This window comes from Ichthyophthirius multifiliis, assembly GCF_000220395.1.
Source record: "Ichthyophthirius multifiliis unplaced genomic scaffold scaff_1120509251422, whole genome shotgun sequence".
Classification (NCBI taxonomy): Eukaryota; Ciliophora; class Oligohymenophorea; order Hymenostomatida; genus Ichthyophthirius; species Ichthyophthirius multifiliis.
In genome coordinates this window covers 43,574-60,818 of record NW_004085889.1, presented here as the reverse complement: position 1 = coordinate 60,818, position 17,245 = coordinate 43,574, and the positions used below count along the sequence as shown (strand labels likewise).

The 17,245-nt window shown below is 15.2% G+C and overlaps 2 protein-coding genes across 2 annotated transcripts, besides 30 other annotated features; one reads left to right on the top strand and one right to left on the bottom strand. All coding sequences in view use genetic code 6, as the record gives it.

Moving 5' to 3' along the window:
- Positions 1-5: 5 nt before the first annotated feature.
- Positions 6-51: a microsatellite.
- Positions 50-101: a microsatellite.
- A 61-nt stretch (positions 102-162) lies between these two features.
- Positions 163-222: a microsatellite.
- Positions 223-549: 327 nt separating this feature from the next.
- Positions 550-617: a microsatellite.
- Positions 555-618: a microsatellite.
- Positions 619-1,038: 420 nt separating this feature from the next.
- Positions 1,039-1,122: a microsatellite.
- Positions 1,123-1,465: 343 nt separating this feature from the next.
- Positions 1,466-1,495: a microsatellite.
- Positions 1,496-1,913: 418 nt separating this feature from the next.
- Positions 1,914-1,963: a microsatellite.
- Positions 1,918-1,965: a microsatellite.
- Positions 1,966-2,487: 522 nt separating this feature from the next.
- Positions 2,488-2,537: a microsatellite.
- Positions 2,538-2,740: 203 nt separating this feature from the next.
- Positions 2,741-2,800: a microsatellite.
- A 1,171-nt stretch (positions 2,801-3,971) lies between these two features.
- Positions 3,972-4,023: a microsatellite.
- A 198-nt stretch (positions 4,024-4,221) lies between these two features.
- Positions 4,222-4,249: a microsatellite.
- A 1,282-nt stretch (positions 4,250-5,531) lies between these two features.
- Positions 5,532-5,613: a microsatellite.
- IMG5_200630 (ubiquitin-activating enzyme e1, putative) lies at positions 5,574-9,306 on the bottom strand (the record flags this gene model as incomplete). The annotated part of the gene is made up of 13 exons (XM_004024022.1): positions 5,574-5,881; positions 5,925-6,201; positions 6,247-6,365; positions 6,421-6,640; positions 6,707-6,754; positions 6,808-7,242; positions 7,287-7,442; positions 7,497-7,710; positions 7,765-8,284; positions 8,336-8,510; positions 8,569-8,640; positions 8,707-9,090; positions 9,142-9,306. 13 exons carry the CDS (start codon positions 9,304-9,306, stop codon positions 5,574-5,576), a joined length of 3,093 nt encoding a protein of 1,030 aa, XP_004024071.1.
- Positions 5,877-5,922: a microsatellite.
- Positions 6,643-6,705: a microsatellite.
- Positions 6,653-6,703: a microsatellite.
- Positions 6,760-6,796: a microsatellite.
- A 1,047-nt stretch (positions 9,307-10,353) lies between the features above and the next one.
- Positions 10,354-10,421: a microsatellite.
- Positions 10,422-11,319: 898 nt separating this feature from the next.
- Positions 11,320-11,419: a microsatellite.
- A 169-nt stretch (positions 11,420-11,588) lies between these two features.
- Positions 11,589-11,638: a microsatellite.
- A 245-nt stretch (positions 11,639-11,883) lies between these two features.
- Positions 11,884-11,941: a microsatellite.
- Positions 11,893-11,946: a microsatellite.
- A 23-nt stretch (positions 11,947-11,969) lies between these two features.
- Positions 11,970-13,988, top strand: IMG5_200620 (vacuolar import and degradation protein, putative; the record flags this gene model as incomplete). The annotated part of the gene is made up of 6 exons (XM_004024021.1): positions 11,970-12,140; positions 12,233-12,307; positions 12,624-12,920; positions 12,983-13,147; positions 13,198-13,824; positions 13,863-13,988. The coding sequence occupies 6 exons, from the start codon at positions 11,970-11,972 to the stop codon at positions 13,986-13,988; spliced, it is 1,461 nt and encodes a 486-aa protein (XP_004024070.1).
- Positions 12,159-12,220: a microsatellite.
- A 188-nt stretch (positions 13,989-14,176) lies between the features above and the next one.
- Positions 14,177-14,254: a microsatellite.
- Positions 14,255-14,544: 290 nt separating this feature from the next.
- Positions 14,545-14,605: a microsatellite.
- Positions 14,578-14,623: a microsatellite.
- Positions 14,624-14,733: 110 nt separating this feature from the next.
- Positions 14,734-14,768: a microsatellite.
- Positions 14,769-15,726: 958 nt separating this feature from the next.
- Positions 15,727-15,764: a microsatellite.
- A 314-nt stretch (positions 15,765-16,078) lies between these two features.
- Positions 16,079-16,107: a microsatellite.
- Between the last annotated feature and the right edge of the window lie 1,138 nt (positions 16,108-17,245).

Sequence of the window (17,245 nt, the reverse complement as noted above, 5' to 3'; positions counted from 1 at the left end):
TAGATATTAAAAATAATTTTAATTTTTTAATTATAAATACATTTTTTTTTTATTTTATTATTATTATTATTATTATTATTATTATTATTATTATTATTATTTTAATAAGATTAAAATTATTATAATTATAATTTAATTTTTATATTTATTTAATAATTTTCAATTTTTTTTTTAATATATTTTTATATTTAATTATTTTATATTATTAAACTTATATTTTTAAAGATTAAATTTTAATTTTTTTCTTTAATTTAATAGTTTAAAATTTATAATTATATATATAATTACATTATAATTTTTTTTACAAATTTACCTTATTTACCATATTTTATGTTAAACATTTATATATTTATTTGAAATATTTTTTTTATCATTAATTTTGTTTATTAATAAAATAAATTTTTTTTGATTTTAATAATTTTAAATTTATTTATCAAATATATTGTATTTAATAAATTAAATATTAAAAAAATTATATTTAAATTTATATAAAATATATTTAATTTTTACTAATTAAAATATTATAGATTTTAAAATATTTAATATTTTTATTTTTTTTAAATATATTAATTTTTAATATATATAATTTATTTAATATTATAATTTTTAATATATATATTTAACAAATTATTATAAATTCATACATAAAATTAACAAATAAAATAATAATATAAGTTTTAAATATTATTATATAATTTTTTATTATTTAAAATTAAAAATATATATTAAATTTTCTAATATTTATATTAATTAGTTATTTAATATTTAATTAAAGGTAAATTAATCATTTTTTTAAAATAAGAAGACTAAATATATTATAAAATAAATATAAAATTTATTATATTTTATAATTTAATAATATATTCCAATATATTGTATTTAAAATTTATATATTTATCTAATATATACTTTTATTTTTTAAAATAATTTAATTTAACAAAATAAAAATTATTAATAATAAAAACTAATAAATTTATGCATAAAAATTGATAAATATTAAAAATATTAAAATTTGTATATAAAAACAAAAACAAACATTAATTTATTTTATAAATATATAATTTTAATTTAAATAAACAATTTTTTTTTTAAATCATATTATTTATTATTTTATAATATATATATATATTTATCATATTTTATTTTTTCATAATTATATACTTTCTGAAATTTCTTTCCATCTATATATAAAATAATTTTTATTTAATATAAAAAAAAACTGTTACTCTTATGTTTATTATTAATCTTTTTCAGTTTAAAATATCATATCTCTTATATATTATAATTATAGTACTCTTTTCTTTAATATTTTTCCAACTTTTTATTTATTTTAATTTGTCTAAAAACTGCAATAATACATTATTTAAGAACTACTTTAGGAAAAATTATTCATAATAATAAAAATTTCACTCATTTAAAATAGTTTATTTTAAACATCAAAAATAACAAAATACCTAAACATAAAAATTATTTAAAAATAATTATTAAAAATAATATAAAAAAAACTTTTTAAATGAATTTAATGCAAACTTGTATAGTTTTACATCAGATTTAATTTGTTTTTCGTTTTTATTAAATTAATAAATATAATCAGAATTTTTAGTATAGAAATTAATCTTTTCTTTTTTTTCATATTAAATCATTTATTTATCGATTTATTTTTTAAAGTTATTATTTTTTAAATGTCCAAATATAATTTCAGCAGCCTTATTTATTATTGTAGAAGCATAAATTTCATGAGAATGATTATTTCTTTAATTTGTTTTATGCCTAAAAGCAAAAAGTGACAAAACTATAATAATAAATCCAATAAATCCTTATGCAAAAATTTAATAAAAATTTTATGTTGGTATTTTCATATTTTATAAAACAAAATAATATAAAATTCCAACAAAAAACTAAAAAAATAAATTAAACTATATTAAAATAAAAAACATATATATAAGAAAAAGAACTATATATATTTTTTTACTTAAACATTTTTTAATTTTAGTTGTTGCTTTTTCATATATTCTAACTCCATTTCTAAATTTGCTTAATATCCATTATTAATTTGAATTATTATTATTATAATGCCTTTCTAATTAAAAAATAATATTTTCATATTATTTAAGTTCAGGAGGGAATTCTTACATATAATAATCTTAATATTTTGACTTTATTTTATTTTTTTAAAAAAAAATAAAAAATTTTTATTTAAAATAATTACTATTTCAGGAGGTTAACTTTCAAGAATATTAACATTAAATTTTATTTATTTATTTGTTTTTTTTATAACAGTAGAATTATCTAAATAAACACTTTCTTTAAAAGCATTATTCTAGTGAAACATATAAATAATTTATATATTTATAAAAAAAATACATTAAATTAAGCTTAATTATGAATAGTTTAAAGCCATTTTTCAGTTTCTTGATATGTATTTGCACTAAAATAATATCTTTTATTCGGCTTATTAACTTCAATAAAAAATGCATATTCTCTTTCCTTTTAATAAAAAATAAATATCTTTTATAAAAAATGAATGTCTTATTATACATTTTCTAATTTTATTATATTTGAAACTGTACAATTCTATAAATCTATGATTCCTCGAGGGTATTTATCAAATTAAGTCTTAAAATATATTAGACTTTAATTATGAATAATTACATATCTTTCGTTCCAATCATAATTTATTGGACCATCTCCTTTTTTTAATAAAACACCAGCCGTTTTATTAATAATATTCTATTAAATATAAAAAACTTGATTTATATATATTTTTTTAAAAAAATTATATATAATACTTTTTTGAAAACTATATTTGTTTTCTTTTAGCTATTTGTTTAATCTTTTATTTAGTCATTATATTTTGTATTTGATTAGATTTCTACTTTAGAAATAACAGAATCTTAATCAAATATTCGGTTATTTTTTTCTACAATACTAAATTTTTTATTTCAATTAAAATAAATAAAGTAATAATAAAAAATACTATTAATAATTTGTAAAATTTATAAGATTAATAAAGGAATCAATTTTTTAATTAAATATCTGATAAGAGTTAATAAAATTATTTTAAATATTTAAGTATTTTTTATGTTTCTATTCTATTTATTATATTGTTAAATTCTTCCATTTGTTAATTGTTATTAGCATTGATTTATAATAGTAATTATAGTTTCTTTTTAACGAATCTAACATTAAATCTTCAAGCTTTATACGATTTTATTTTTTTTATAAATGTAATATTTATTAACAATATTAATTACATATTAGTTAGCTTAATCGTAACCAATTTTATATTTAATTATTTTATTTATTTACAATATACCATTAAAACTATTTTTCCAATTCTTTAAATTTTCAATATTAAATTATTTTTAAATTGATAAACCTATTTAAGTATCATATCCATTAAAATAATCAATAGTTTCATTAATTATATCAATGTTAATAGGTTTCTAACTATTTTAGAAATTTTAAATAATACCCTATTTATTAACTTATGAGTCGATTTAACAATTAAAAAGGTTGAAAGCTTAAAACTTTTAATTTTTTTTTTTTTTTTATCTTTAATAAAATTTAATTTGAGTTTATAATAAAAATACATTAAAGACTTAAATGTAGTTGTATTGAGAATATTATTTTTTTGAAGTTAATTTTATATATTTACCAAAAATCATTTCATTTATAAAACTTGGTAAAGGAGAATTTATTATGTAATCTTTATCTTCGAAACTTCTAAAAATAACTGCATCTTTTTGTAATTTTAAAATATCAGTATCAATAATATAATCAATATACTTCTGTCCTATTTCTAATTACTTTTTAAAAATAAAACAATTTTAATGTAAAAAAATAAAATAATTATTTTAATAGCTAAAATTTTATATGTTTATTTATTTACATTAATATTTAATGGAAGTTATATTGAATAGGTAATTTGTTTCATTTTTTTTATTTTTAATTTTGTGTTTTTTTACTATATATAAGAGTTAATATAAAAATATAACATATAAGCTTTAAAAAAAAAATATATATATTATATTTTATATATAAAAAAAAGAAAATAATAATAAATTTTTACAATAATTATTTATAAACTAATTTTATTAATTCATACAAAAATAAATTTTAAAAAGTTTTCATTTATTTTATTATTTAATTTAAATACCTTTAAATAAATTTAAAATAAAAGAATGTTATTATTATACAGTTTTTTATTAACTCCATTAATATTAATATATATCTATTAATATATATCCTTTTTAATAAACATCTTGATTTAATTTCAGATATTCCTGATTTTCTATTATGGTAATAATGTTATCTTCCATTTGCTTCGACAATAATTTTATCATTAATTAAGAAGTCTACATTATAAATATCAATTTAATAGTTACATTTTATGTCCTCATCTTTAAATATATTTTGTAAAACTTTTTAAACATCAATTTGCCAATTACTTTCTCTTAAAACTCTAGTTAAATTATTAAGAAAATTTTTTAAGTTTTCAGGAATACTTTTTTAAGGAGTATATAAACTTCTAGAATACAAAAACCTTCCTAAAGATTTTTATATAAAATCAACATTATCATATTTTTAAATATATTCAAATAAAATATCATGTTTATCAGATGTTTATTAATAAAACAAATTATAGAAATCTATAATTTCATTTAAATATAAAAATAAATTTTAGTCAAAAGTTTGAAAACTAATAAGATTTTAATTTATAATATCTATGATATATTAAAAGAATTCTTTATTAAAAAAATTTGCATAAACAAATGTTTTTAAATAAATTTTAAAAAGCGTATAATTATTAATAGACTAATTATTTTCCTTAAATAACTCTAATAGTCTTTTTTATATAGCGTCATAAAATTAAGTAGCTCCCATAGTGTTTTCGAAATAATTATTCATAACTTACCGTATTTAATGTTCATTCATATTTTTAAAATTAAGAATATAGTAATTTTCTAAATTTACGTGATATTATTTATTATTTTTTTATTATTAAAAATATTCGTAAAATAGCTCCATATATTCAAAATTATTATTTAAATTAAATTATTTTAATTAGTTTATCATACAATCTCTTATTTCATTTTCTCTTATTTAATGTTAGTTTAAAAATTACAAGCATTATATGTAAGTTTCTTTGTCTTAACAATTTCTTATGTTATATAATATTTTTTGTTTTATTTATGTTTTTAAATCAATATTTAACTTTTGTTTATTTAATATTTTGTTTAAATCTATAAAATACTATGGTTTAAACTCAAATTATTAAAGCTTTTTTATAACTTAATATTATTATAATTTTTAATTTATGTTTATTTATTTAATTTAAGAATTTGAGTAATTATGAATGCATTAATTTATAAAAATTTTCAACATTTTATTTTTGTTAAATATTTTTTATTTTATTTTAAAAATAATTAAATTTATACTCTTTATTCATTTTTTAAAAATAAATATGAAGAAATAATAAATACAATTATTTATATTAATAAAAAATTTAATTTTTTAAATAAAAATTTTCATTTAATTCATTATTTAATAAAAGGCCATATTACAGTCTATCATTTAATTCTATATTTAATAACAGGCATATTACAGTCTGTACTATCATCTAATGTTTCTCCATTAACAATAATTTCTAAAAAAGCTTTACTTGCGGGAACCTTTTATTTTTAAAGTTTTTAGTACAATTCTAGAATATCTTAGTTTAGCAAATCTTATTATTGTTATCCTCCATATACATTATAAATACATAGCTTTCCAACTGAAATAATTGATAATTTAACTTTATATTAATCTTTAAAATTATCTATTAATTAACTTAATTTCATAGGTCCATTAATTTCAATTTTATCCCAATTAGTAAATCCTTAAAAAAAAAAAAAAAATTATAAAAAAAAAAAAAAAAATACCTGGAGGTATAGCCTTAACAGGGCCTAAAACAATTTCATCATATTCTTTATCTTTTTAAGCAATAGGGGCTAATGTATCAGCAAACAAATATAATGGAATTGCTAAATTAATAAAAGAATTTTTCTATTGATAAACATTCTTTTATTAAATTTAATTTTTTAAATATTTTATAATTTAAATAATATTTAAACTAGCACCTAAAGAAGCCATAATAGCTGTTGAAGGTACTGTTTTATTAGAAATCATTTTTATTTTTTATTTAGATGCCTCTTCTATCTTTTTATATTATTTTAAATATTATTATTAAATTATTTTTCTTACTTTGTAATTTCTTGCTCTTAAATTAGATGTAGTATAAATAAAATTTTATTATAATTCTTATTATTCATCATTTTCTAATTATAACAGATAAACCTTTTATGAATGTTTTATTTTCAATTCTTTTATAATATTTAAATAAAAAATAAGCCTAATATAAAAAATAACATATATTACTTTAAAGCTCAGCTATTAGATTTAAATTAATTTAATCATCATCAATATTTTTTTTCTCTACTTAAAAAAGTTTTTATAAAGTTTCTTTATTCTAACCTAAATACTTAGCTATTTTATCTTTTGGTAATTATCCTTTTATATCAAATGAATAAGCAATTATATTAGAAACTGATAAAATAAAATCTAGATGTAATTAATCTTCATAATTAAGTTCTAAGGCCTAAAAATAAATAAAATAAAAAAAAGAAAACAAAACAAAAAAAAGAAAAGAAAAAAAAAAAAAAACTTAAGGTAATCTCTTATGTCCACTCCAGAAAGGTTTTCCATCTTCATTCTATATATATATAAAAACAAAAGTATATTAAATAAAAAAGTAAAAAAGGATACTTTATGATCAATAGGAAATCCTTATAACAATTAAATAATTTAATCATAAAAGTTTTAATAAAACAATTTAAACGCAATATTAATACATTATTCATAATTAGGTTATAATAAAACAGTAGCATAAGTTTATAAATTTAGTAATTTTTATTTCAAAAAGCCACTTTTATCTTAAAATTCATTTTTTAAATTTTAGATATGTTATTGTCCATTTTTTACAAATTTGCTTATTTCTTCAATCCCTTCAACAAAAAAAACTTAAAATTAGTCTGAACTCCATTAAACTGTATGTTATATTATATGAGGAAAATTACTCAAAACACATAAAGGTGCACTTTCTTCACTAATATCATGAGAATCTTAATAACATTAAGTCTATTTTGGGACTATTACTTAAGTATGGCATTTACTTTCTTAAATTCCAGAATCGAATAATGGCTTTTGTTTATTAACACAAAAATAAAAAATATATTTTTTTTTACTTTTCCAAACCAAACGCATTAAGCATCTATTAATGCTCTAGTTTATGTATTATCAACTGATGTTATAACTATATTAAGGTTATCCCAAAACAAATCATCGAAAATTTATTAATTTTTAAGATTAAAAGATTTATTAAAGTTTTTAATTTTAATTTACTTTTTTATATAAATATTTATTGTTTTATTTTTTTGTTAAAACAAAAAAATTACTTTATTTATTAATTTTATTTAATTAGCTATAACTTCAGATTTACTTTTCCCTAAAAATTGATTAGTATATAAAAATTAAGTATTTAAATTCGAAAAGTTAACTTTATCGAAATCTGTAATAAATATTTATCCATCTAAACTACAATTATTCAAAAGTAAGCTTATATTTTTCAAATATTCACATCCTAAAGATCCAGCCCCTACTAAAAATATGCTTTTATAAAAAAAAAAAAAATTAAATTATTATTACAAATATTAAAAAAATTACTTTTAATTTCCTAATTTATTAAAAAAAACTTTCCCAAGAACCGAAAGTTAATAATTATCATTTAAAACTTATAAATTTTATTAAGGACATAAAATATCAAGCATTTCACAATGAATAATTTATTTTATTGGTTTATATAAACCTATATATTTTATCACTTCTTAAGAAACTAAAGCTCCCCATATATAACATATTGGTATGATATTAGCTTATGAATACAATACAATATTTTTTATTAAAGATTCATTTATTTAATTTGCATTAAGATTTTTATATTTTCCTTATATCTTATTTATTATTCCAATCACTTATTTTGCATTATCTTCATTTAAAAATTACGGTAATTTTTTATTTTCTTAATAATATTCAAATAATCCATTTAATATAATATGCAAATCTTAACTTTAGGAAGTTTAAGTAGAATCAAAAAGCATAAAATCATCTTTTTGGGGATTTTCAAGTATTTCTTATAAAGACTTGAATGTTATTTATTAAGGAACTTTAACTTAATATACAATTCCTTTTATAAATTAAATAAATTATCATAAAAAAAACATTTTTAATTATATACCATTAGATTTATAAGGAGTAAATTTCGTTGTATCTTATTTTATTGTAAATTTATAAGCCGATTTTATTTCAATTTAAAATTATTTTCCATTCAACTCTGTCATTCCTTATACTTCTTAAAACTAAACAGTATCTCCATTTTAAAATTTTAATTTTTTATCATCTTCTACAGTAATCTATTTTTTAAAATAAAAATTAAAAAAAATTATTTAAAGCAAAAAAAAATTAATTTACTTATGCCTACTTATCTTAAGAAATAGAGCTAATACTTGCCTATTTTATTTATTCTCCATCTATATCTTAAACCTTTTTTTTTAAATAAAAAAAAGAAAAGTATAAATATATATTAGGAAGGATTTATTTTTTAATAACTAAATGTTTATCCCCAAAATCAACAAAAAGGAAACCATATAAACCTAAATTAGCACTCAAAATAAATCCTATATTATTTTTTCTACAAAAGTTATTATATTCAATAAGTTTCTATTTATCGTAAAAATCTGTAAATACAACGACATTAAACTAAGATAGAAATTCATTATTAATTTCTTCTTTATGAACTTTAATTTAGCAATATAAACTTAATTATTAAAGAGTTTCCAAACTGGCATCAGCTCTTGAATTTTTATTTTTAATATGATTATCTCTAATACAAAAATTAACATTTTAATCATTTTTATCGCATATTTTATTATCATATATAACTAATTAATTAACTCCTGATAAAATTAAATTCTTTGCTATTTCAATACCAACCTTTTTTTTTTTTTTTTTTTTCAAAATATTTTTTATTTAAATTTTATTTACACCAAAAACTCCATATAAAAAAATATTTAATTTTCGAATTTTACATTAGTTTTCAACACCATATACTGCTGTTTATCTAGAAAAATATTCGTCTTCTTTTTCTTAACTACTTAATTGATTTTAATTATGGTCTACTTTTTTTGGATTTGAATTTCCACAACCCATGTATGTTAATAGTTTTTATTTAAATGGTATATATATATATATTTTTTTAAGTTATAAAAAAAAAAATTAAAATTGTTTTTGATTATTATTCCTAAATATATTTAGATTTTTTTGTAAATTATAATTTATATTTTAAACAAATATATTAAGAAAAAAATTATTATATATTTTTTAATTAATATTATATATTAATTCTTTATAAAATTATAAAAAAGTTCTTTTTAAAAATGACTTTTTAAATAATCATATATAATTAATATTAACAAAAAATATAATATACTAAAAGAAAAAAATAAACGAATTATTATCTTTAAAAACATTTTAAGATAATTTTATTGGAAATCCTTTTTTTATGAAAAGAATTGTATGAATATTTAATAAAATATTCTTCAAAACGTAAAATTAATCCATTAAACGATTACTGATATACGTATAAAATACATTTTTAAATATTAATAAAAATAAATAAATTTAAATTAATATGCCGTAAGTATTCTATAAACAAAATCTTTTTTTAAAAATACGGAAAATACAAAAAAGTCGAACTTTTATCGATGATATTAAACAAATAAATAATATAAAAGAATAATATCCTAACTAAATAAGCTAGTAATAATAAATTATAATAAAACCTTCAATTTTATATTTATAATATTTAAATTGTTCAATGAGAAATAAAAAATATTTACAAACGAATATACAATATTTTCAAATATATATATTTTATTCCTTCTTAAAATCTGAAAAATAGGCTTGTTATATTTTTATATACTAATAAGCAAATACTTAACTTTATTAAAATTAGTAATCTAAAAATATTTTGAAATTATATTTCTATAATCTAAGAAATCATTTAATCTTCTCAAAATAATTCAAGCATCAGCTGTATTATTTTTAAATAATTAATATTTCTAAAAAAATACAATCTATAATTTGCTATATATCAAACAAACGAGTAAAATTACTGGTTTAAAAATCAACAAAAAACCTCTAATAGATTTAACCATTAAATTGCATATTTTCTATTTATCAATAAAAAGAGAAATAAAATAAATTCATTAAAAAATAAATAATTTAAAGAAATAAATAAAACAATAAATAAATATTTAAAGAAAATATTAGTCAAAATAAATTAAAAAAAAAAAATTATAAAAAATAATATATAATATATATATATTAAAATTTTATAATAGAATCAATTTTATTATATATTATTTTTACTATAATTTTTTCTATAAAATATAATTTATAAATAGATTTTTATTAAAAAAAAACAAAAACATTATAAGTATATAAATTAAACATTTTAATTTTTATCCAAAAAAAATAATAAAAATATTATAATATAATTAAAAAAAAAAAAAAAAAAATGAATTTCATTAAAGGCTTATTTGGAAAAGGAGAAGAAAAAAATAATATGCCTTAATACATGAAGAATTTTCAAGTTTAAGCTGAAGTATATAAAAGAGAAAATAAAAGTTCATAAGTGATGTAATTAAACAAAAAAAATTAATAATTAAATATTTTATATTTTTTTTTAAATATAAATATAGAATGAATAAAGCAGTTTTAACCTTTATGAATGATAATAAAACCAATTATTCTTTTTATTTATATTGTAAAGAAGAAGAATAAGAACTTTTTTTCCCAATCACTGCAAAACTTGATTTAAGATAGTATTAACAAATTCAAAAGATTTTTTTTTTTATAAAATAATATTTAAATTAAAAAAAAAAAAAAAGATAAACATTTGAAAATGGTGACACTAAAATTATTAAATATGTATTTGATTTAGAAAATAGGTAAAAATAATAATTTTTAAAATATATAATTTCGAAAAAAAGCCTACAAATAAGATTAGAATTTGATACATCAATAATAGATGAAGAATAAGTACGATTATTCGAAAGATATTTTTCGGAACTAATTTTCTTAAATATCTAATAAAGGCCAATAAAAGACGATGATGAAGAAAAAATAAAATCTAACTGCAAGTAATTATATTAATTTTTAATATATATATATATATATATATATATATATATATATATATATATATATATATATATATATATATATATATATATATATATATATATATATATATATATATTTAAAAAAAAATAAATTTATATTTTCTATACACGTGTTAAAAAAGATTTAAAAGATAGCAATAAAAACACTCTTTCAGATGTTTTCTCTGTTTAACACGTAAAAAAAAATAAAGATATATCCCACACACAACGCACGAGTGAGATTATATGTGTGTAAAAAAAAAAAAAATATATATATATATATATATATATATATATATATATATATATATATATATTTTTAAAATTAAAAAATAAAATTAAAATTAAATTTTACTAAATANACNCTAGTTAAAAAAGTAAATTTTTTAAAAAAAAGTAAAGTTAAGACCGAAAATTTAAATAAAAATTAAACCTTATTTACTAGATTTAGTTTTTCTTTAAGTTTTAAAAAACGTTTAAAAAAAAGTTAAAAAGTAAATTAATAACCGAAACTAAAATAAAGAACAATAGTAGTATAATTAAAGTAGTAATAAAAGTAAAAAATAAAATAATATATATATATATAATAAATATATATATATATATATATATATATATATTTATAAAAAAAAAAAGCTTGAAAAAAAAATGTAAAATCTTTAACTTTCTTAAACTAAAAAAAACTCATCAAAATAAGAAGAATAAAAAAAAGAAGAAGAAACATCAAAAAATGAAGATAAATAATATTAGTAAATAATAAAAGATAACTTAAATAACTAAGAATTATAAAATGCTTATATAGAAATATTAAATTAAGAAGTAAAAAAAATCTAAAATTATATATAAATATATATAATATATATATATATATATATATATATTATATTTTATATATATATTTTATACAAAAGGGTATAAGATTTGCATAAATTGGTACTTTATATTAATTATAAGAACATTTAAATTAAATGTTGCCAAAATCATATGTACTTAAAATAATTAAACTAATATTTTATAAATAATTAATTTTAGGGAATAATATTTGCAATAAAATAATATGAAAATTTTAATTTTAAGTTTTAAATATATAATTCTTCAAAATAAGTTATTCATTAATGTACTTTAAGTGATGGACATTGTCTAAATATTGATTAATAACAAAATACCATTAAATGGTTAGAATTTACAGAAAAAGTTGAAATGTATTTAGTCAAATTCGATAAAAAATATATTGCTAATGAAGCAAATTTTATGATTCATTAATGCTTGTATGAAAAAAATAATAAAATACCATTTTTAAAGGCCTTTAATGAGGACGAAATTGAATATTAAAGAAGATTCGCCGAAGAAGATGAAGAAGAAATTAATAATAATTACAAAGAAGACAACCGAGAATATATAAAAGACGAAGAAGAAGTTCAAAATTAAATAATCGAATTTGACAATTCACTTGTATCATAATTTTCTTAATCGAACTATAAATCTAATGTTAAAAATATTCAATAAGCAAAGATTTATGACAGAACTTTTGTTTCTAAAGGCTAATACATTGAAATTTTCAGAGTTAAGGAAGATAATGAAAACCAAGATAATTTAGAAGTTTAAAATAATTTTTATTAGATATAATTTTTTTTTTTTTTTTTAAATAACAAAAAAAATAGCATCTATGTTAACTTCCTATAATAAAAGGATTAGATGGTTAATCATTTGAACCACGAAAAATTCTTTTATAAGACGAAGATACTAAAATTCTATTATTAAATGAACTAGAATAAAAAAAAATATATTATTATGATATAGAATCTGGAAAAATAATATAAGAATTCGTAAAAAATAAAAAGAAATATTTAAAATAAAATATATATAACAAAAAAAGAAATGTAATGAAAATACAGTTTAAGATTTTGCTCCTTAATAGAAACATCCTGAAAACACATGTTTCTATGGTATAAATAGTAAAAATATATTTTTAATGGATCCTAGAAAAGCAGAAGGAAAAGCTACAAGTGATGTAGTTTAAAAGAGCAAAATATATGATTAAAATAATAAATTTACATGTGTTTAGAGCAATGAGAAAGGAAATTTTGTAATAGGAAGTGAAGACGGAAGTATTCGTTTGTTTTCGGAAATTGGAAAAATGGCTAAAAATAAATTTGTTGGTTTTGGAGATCCTATTTTAAGTATTGACACTTCTAAAGATTTGAAATGGATATTGGCTACATGTAAGACTTATTTAATTTTATTGCCAAGTTATTCGGCTAAAGATTAATAAAAAGATCTTTATAATAATAAAGTTAATTACTAAGATAGAAGAATTCCTAAAAAACTAACTCTTAATTAGGAAGATCTTAAAGCTTTAATGGTTAATTAAATAGGATTCACATCTGCTAAATTCGATGATTCAATTAATTCTTTGGAAAGATTTATTGTTACTTCTATTGGAAACTTTACAGTTGTTTGGGATTTCTAGAAAATCATTAAAGGTGTTAAAGATTGTTATGAAGTTATTTTTTTTTTTTTTATTTTATTTAATTTTATTAGATTACTAGATCAGATGAAATTATTTAATGTGCAGAATTCAAGTTTAACTCAGAAAATAAAATATTTTCAGCTTCTAAAAGTAAATTGGAGGTTTAGAAAATTCATAAATCTAAAAAGAAAAATTGATTAAAGGACATAGAGTAGAATTTAATAAGAAAAAAATATTATTATCTTATATTAAAATTTTTAATATTATAAATAATATTTTTTATTATTTTTTATTATAGAAATAACTTTAGTATTAATTTAAAAAATACATAAAACAAAAAAAATTTAATTGAATATAAAAAAAAAAAAAATTATTAATTATTATTTATATATATATATATATATATATTTATATATATATATATATATATATAAATAAATATTCATATAGATATATATGATATTATTCTACATATTTATGACAAAGAATTTAATATTAATTTTTTTTTTAAAAAATTATAACTATCTTTAGTGTTTTTTTTTTTTCAAAATAATTTTTATTATATTAAAATTAAATAATCTTTAATTCTCACTAATCGATATTTTAGTTTTTTAATTACAGAAGTTTTATTAATATATCGAAAGAAATAAATTAAAATTTATAATTATCTAATCTTAAAAATATATCTTCTTTCTTTTTTTTATATGGAGTAAGTATATTTTTTTTTTTCAAATGTAAATTTTTATAATAATATTATTTTATATTTTAATTATCACTATTATTCCATTATTTTATTATTATTTTTATTTTATTAATATTTTATGTTTTATTACAAATAATATTTCTATCAAGATTATTCTTAAAGCTTTTTTTTTATTATTGTTCAGTTTTGTTTTAAAAAATATTATATACCCTATTTTATTATTTATATAATTAATTGCTTATGTAACTATTTTATATATGTGAACTTTTTATATTATATATAAGAGAATCTAATATAGCAAATTTTTAAACAGCTTATAAAATATTATCTCCTTTTTTTTATTTGTAAAGCCTCTTCACTATTTTAATTTATTCTAAAATTTATACATATATATATAATATTATATTTTTATTATAAATGCTAAATTATTTTTATGTTTTATAGATATTTCGTCCTTATAAAAAGCTATAATATATTTTATTCAGTTAAAAAGTAAAAAAAAATTTAATAGATATAATATATTAAATCTTTATTTAAAATAAAAAAAATATATATTATTTATTAATATGAATTATTATAAACGAATTATTAATATTTCAATTTTTCATTAAAAAATAAATGTATTAATATAAAAATATAAAAAATTTGAAATAATAATATACATAACCCATTAAATTTTATATTATTATTAATAAAAATATATAAATACATATAAAAAAGATTTAATTAAAAAAAAAAAAAAAAGTAAAAAGTTTATCTAAAAAAATAAATAAAATAATATAACCAAAATTAACTAACAAAAATCACCAATTTTATCTCATATCAACACATCTTTCAATTAGAATTTTATTAAGCCTGTCATTTTCTGTCGCTAAATATTTTATTTTATCTTCTAATTCACAAATAACATTCGGGAAATTAATTTCGGCTCTTTTTTAAGTTGCGAAAAGTTCCTCGTTTTTTTCAACCAATTTTTATTCTAGATTGTCTATATAACTTTTCATCTAATTCATTTCGTTTTCAGTTTATTTTAATTATTAAGCTTTTGAAGAATAACTTTGAAAACTTTTTAATTAAACTTGAAGATTTTCTATTGTTTATCTTAATTATTATAATTCATGGTTTAAATAATTGTTTCTTTATTCAAAATTTGCATTTTTTTATATTTGTATTTATAATTCTTCTTTTGAATCTTCTTAATATTATAGTCTTTGTTACATTTTTTGGAATTCTTTACTTAATTAATTATAGTTTTATTTAAATAATTATATTTAGCTTTGATTTTCTGCTTATTATATTGTTAAATCTTCTATTTCTATATCTTTTTTATCACATAAATCCATTAATTTCATTTAATCATCTTATAATTATTATATTGTTTTTTATTATTCATTTACAACTATTTATAGTTAACCTTTTTTTATTTGTAAATAAAAATAAAAAATATTTTTTTTTTTTTTATAAAAAATAATTATTTTATTTATTTAACTAATTTTTCTTTAAAGTTATTAATTATCAAATTTTGCATAAGCATCTATTTTTTCAACATTTTATTCAATTTATACTTTATTATTATTATCTTTGATATTATTATTAATTATATTTTATTAATTTTAATAAAATTCTTCCCTTTTAAAATCGATTTTATTTTAATTAATATTCTCTTTAGTAGGCTAATAAGAAGAATCAATTTTTTGAGGAAATAACATTGTATTATTTGCCTATTTGAAATTATCATTTACATAATTACTTTATTATCCTTATTATATTGCATATTATTTATTATTAAGTTATATAGGATTATTTAATGTTGAATTAAATTATTATCGAACATTAAGTATTTATTACTATTGGAATTAATTTTATTATTATAAATTTTATATTAATTCTTAATGTTAGTGAAGCATTTATTATTTTTAATCGCTTTAATAACTTATTGGAAGTATTTATAGCTGTTAATATTTTTATTGCATTTTTTTATGTTTACTTTTTATTTAATAACAAATTAATTTATATATTATTTTATTGTTTTCTTTTTAAATTTGATAATATAGTAAATCAGTATTTATTTTAAAATAATGTCTTTAAATTATAAATATATTTTTAAAACAAAATATATATATTTTATTTTTTAATATAATTAAATTCAAAATCATAAAATAAATATTAAAAAGAAAAAAAAACATATATATATTTTATAAAATATTTATATAATAATATATTTATTATTTCTTTATTTATAATTTTTTTTTTTTTTCACATTTATTAAATACTTATATTTTTTTCTGATTAATAGTAATTCTATTTTTCAAAATTATACTTTTCTTAATTAAAATAAGAATCACTAGAATTATCATAAATCATTTTATCTTATTAACCTGATGTGTTTTTATTTTAAAAAATATGCTTTTCTATTCTTTTATTAGATTTAACAAAAGAAATATGCTTTAATTTTCTTTAAGTTATATTTTCAATATCTTCGGTAGAATAAAATTTCTTCTTTTTATTAAAAAAATATTCTTAAAGATGATAAAAATACAACTCAGGAGCGTTTTCTTTTATTTTACTTAGCCTAATTAAATAAATATAAATATAAAAAAAAAATATATAAAAAATACTTCTAAACAGATTTTTAAGGTTAATAATCTTATTCTTCTTTCCAATAAACCCAGTAAAAAGCTTCTTATAAATTATAAGGTTCTATTTTAACAGCTGTATTTCCTAAATCGAAATCACCTAATTTCAATTATT